We start from the raw sequence: 2,457 nt of genomic DNA, 5'->3' as shown, positions 1-2,457 counted from the left end.
AAAATAATTACTACAGAGGATCCACATAACTTCAGTCTAAATAACAAGGAAATCGAAAGAGTTAAAGATTCCACATACTTCAGATCAAATACTGATTAAAACAGAGACTGCAGTCAAGAAATCAGAAGGAGACTTGGAATGGGAAGGGCAGCTATGAAAAAAGAGATAAGATCCTAAAGAGTAAAGATATTCAACTGAACACTAAAGTTACAATTGACCAAACCATTGTATCCCCCCCATCACCATGTAGGGATGTGAGAGTTGGACAGTGAAGAAAGCAGATAGGAAGAAGATAAACTCATTTCAGAAGTGATGCTGGAGAAGAGTGCCAGAAATACTGTGGACAGTCAAAAGGCAAACAAATGGGTCCTAGAAAAGATCAAGCCTGAACTCTCCCTAAAAGGCAGGATGATGAAACTGAGGTTGTTGTACTTTGGCCACATTATGAGAAGGCATGACTCATTAGAAAAGACAATAAGGTAGGTAGATGGTAGCAGAAAGAGAGGAAGACTACATGCCAGATGGCTAGACTCTATCAGGGAAGCCATGGGCCTTGGTCTGCAGGACCTAAGCAGAACAGTAAAGGACAGGAGATCCTGAAGATATCTCATATACAAGGTTACCACAGGTCAGGGTTGACTTGAAGGCAGTTAACAACAGCAATTACTTTTTACAGCAAAGTATCAGTTTTGGTATAAAAAATAAAGTAAGCATGAGGGAAAGTATTGCAAAAAGGATTGCATGAATTAAAAGCCACTTCCTCAAATGCACTGATAGAGTACAGTATTCTAAGCACAAACACCACTACAATATAGAAAAGACAAGTCTCCCTTTGGGTCTCTCTGGCGCATGCGCGCATCTTGATGCAACCATGAGCACAAAGCAGCAGCAAGAGGAGGAGAAGAGGCGCCTGGTCCGGGAAAGGGTCCGGGATTTCCCAGACTTCCCCTCTCCAGGGGTGCTTTTCCGAGACATCACCCCTCTCTTGAAGGACCCTCTCGCCTTTAAGGCGGCCATCGATCTCCTGGAAGCCCACGTCAAGGCTTCCCACCCGAAATTCGATTACGTCGCAGGTCTCGATTCCCGGGGCTTCCTTTTCGGACCATCTTTGGCACAGAGGTTAGGAGTCGGATTTGTGCTAATCCGGAAAAAAGGCAAACTCCCGGGTCCCACGGAGTCTGTCTCCTACACTCTCGAATATGGCAAGGCAGAGCTTGAGGTCCAGAGTGATGCGGTCAAGCCAGGCCAGAAGGTGATCCTGATCGACGACCTTCTGGCCACAGGAGGGACGATGCGTGCTGCCTGTGAGCTGATGTCCAAGCTTCAGGCCCAGATCCTGGACTGCATTGTGCTCATCGAGCTGACGTTCCTCAAAGGGGCCGAAGCCCTCAAGCCGTTCCCCTTCTATTCACTCCTGAAGTACGACTGAAGGACGCCTGGGAGATCGGCAGCTCCATGCTTCAGTTAAAATCAGCAGGTAGAAAAAGCTACCTTTTCTGGCCTTCATTTTGCAGACTCCCCAGCCAGTTCAGCCGGTGGCTGTGATGACCTGGGAGATTTGGGGCGCCGCAGTCCAAAAAGCAGCATTCCCAAACCACCATTCTGTCATCATCGGCATGAAATCTCATACACTTCAGCTGCATCCTGCCAGATTTCATCATATTATTTCTGCTTTTCTTGAATCATCCAAACATGGAATCACCTGAACCTCCTCTTTTTTCCAATTCACCATCGCTCTCATTTAACGGGAGCTAGTTAGTCAATTAATCATGGACTTAAGCGTGTCTGGGCTTTGCTATGTATGTAAATCCAACACAGAAGAGTTCATTTATTTCCAAGTTTATATTTTTTAAATAAAAAAGATACAAGCACAACAACAACAAAAAAAAAAAAGACAAGTTGCAAACAAATGGGTCTTAGATCAGTTCAAGCCAGAAATATCCCTAGAAGCCAAGATGACAAGACTTAGACTGTCATACTTTGGACACATCATGAGAAGGAATAAATCATTGGAAAAAACAACAATGTTGAGGAAGATGGAGGGAAGTAGAAAAAGAGGAAGGCCACATGCTAGATGGATGGGCTTTATTAAAGACACCACAAATATAGAATCATAGAATCATAGAATCATAGAATCATAGAGTTGGAAGAGACCACTAGGGCCATCTAGTCCAACCCCCTGCCATGCAGGAAATCCAAATCAAAGCATCCCTGACAGATGGCCATCCAGCCTCTGTTTAAAGACCTCCAAGGAAGGAGACTCTATCACCCTCCGAGGGAGTGCATTCCATTGTCGAACAGCCCTTACTGTCAGGAAGTTCCTCCTAATGTTCAGGTGGAATCTCTTTTCCTGCATCCATTGTTCCGGGTCCTGTTCTCTGGAGCAGCAGAAAACAAGCTTGCTCTCTCTTCAATATGACATCCCTTCAAATATTTAAACAGGGCGATCATATCACC

General features: G+C 45.0%; 1 protein-coding gene across 1 annotated transcript; it reads left to right on the top strand.

Annotated features, from left to right (window-relative positions):
- Positions 1-846: 846 nt before the first annotated feature.
- LOC121928330 (adenine phosphoribosyltransferase-like) lies at positions 847-1,869 on the top strand. Its single transcript, XM_042462861.1, has one exon. It carries the CDS (start codon positions 872-874, stop codon positions 1,427-1,429), a length of 558 nt encoding a protein of 185 aa, XP_042318795.1. The 5' UTR covers positions 847-871; the 3' UTR covers positions 1,430-1,869.
- Positions 1,870-2,457: the final 588 nt, after the last annotated feature.

Source organism: Sceloporus undulatus, chromosome 4 (assembly GCF_019175285.1).
Source record: "Sceloporus undulatus isolate JIND9_A2432 ecotype Alabama chromosome 4, SceUnd_v1.1, whole genome shotgun sequence".
NCBI classification, from domain to species: domain Eukaryota; kingdom Metazoa; phylum Chordata; class Lepidosauria; order Squamata; family Phrynosomatidae; genus Sceloporus; species Sceloporus undulatus.
This window is presented reverse-complemented; position numbering and strand designations above follow the sequence as displayed.

What these genes read in the sequence shown, in the direction of transcription:
- LOC121928330 (XM_042462861.1), top strand. Translation starts at nt 872, where the DNA reads ATGAGCACAAAGCAGCAGCAAGAGGAGGAGAAGAGGCGCCTGGTCCGG.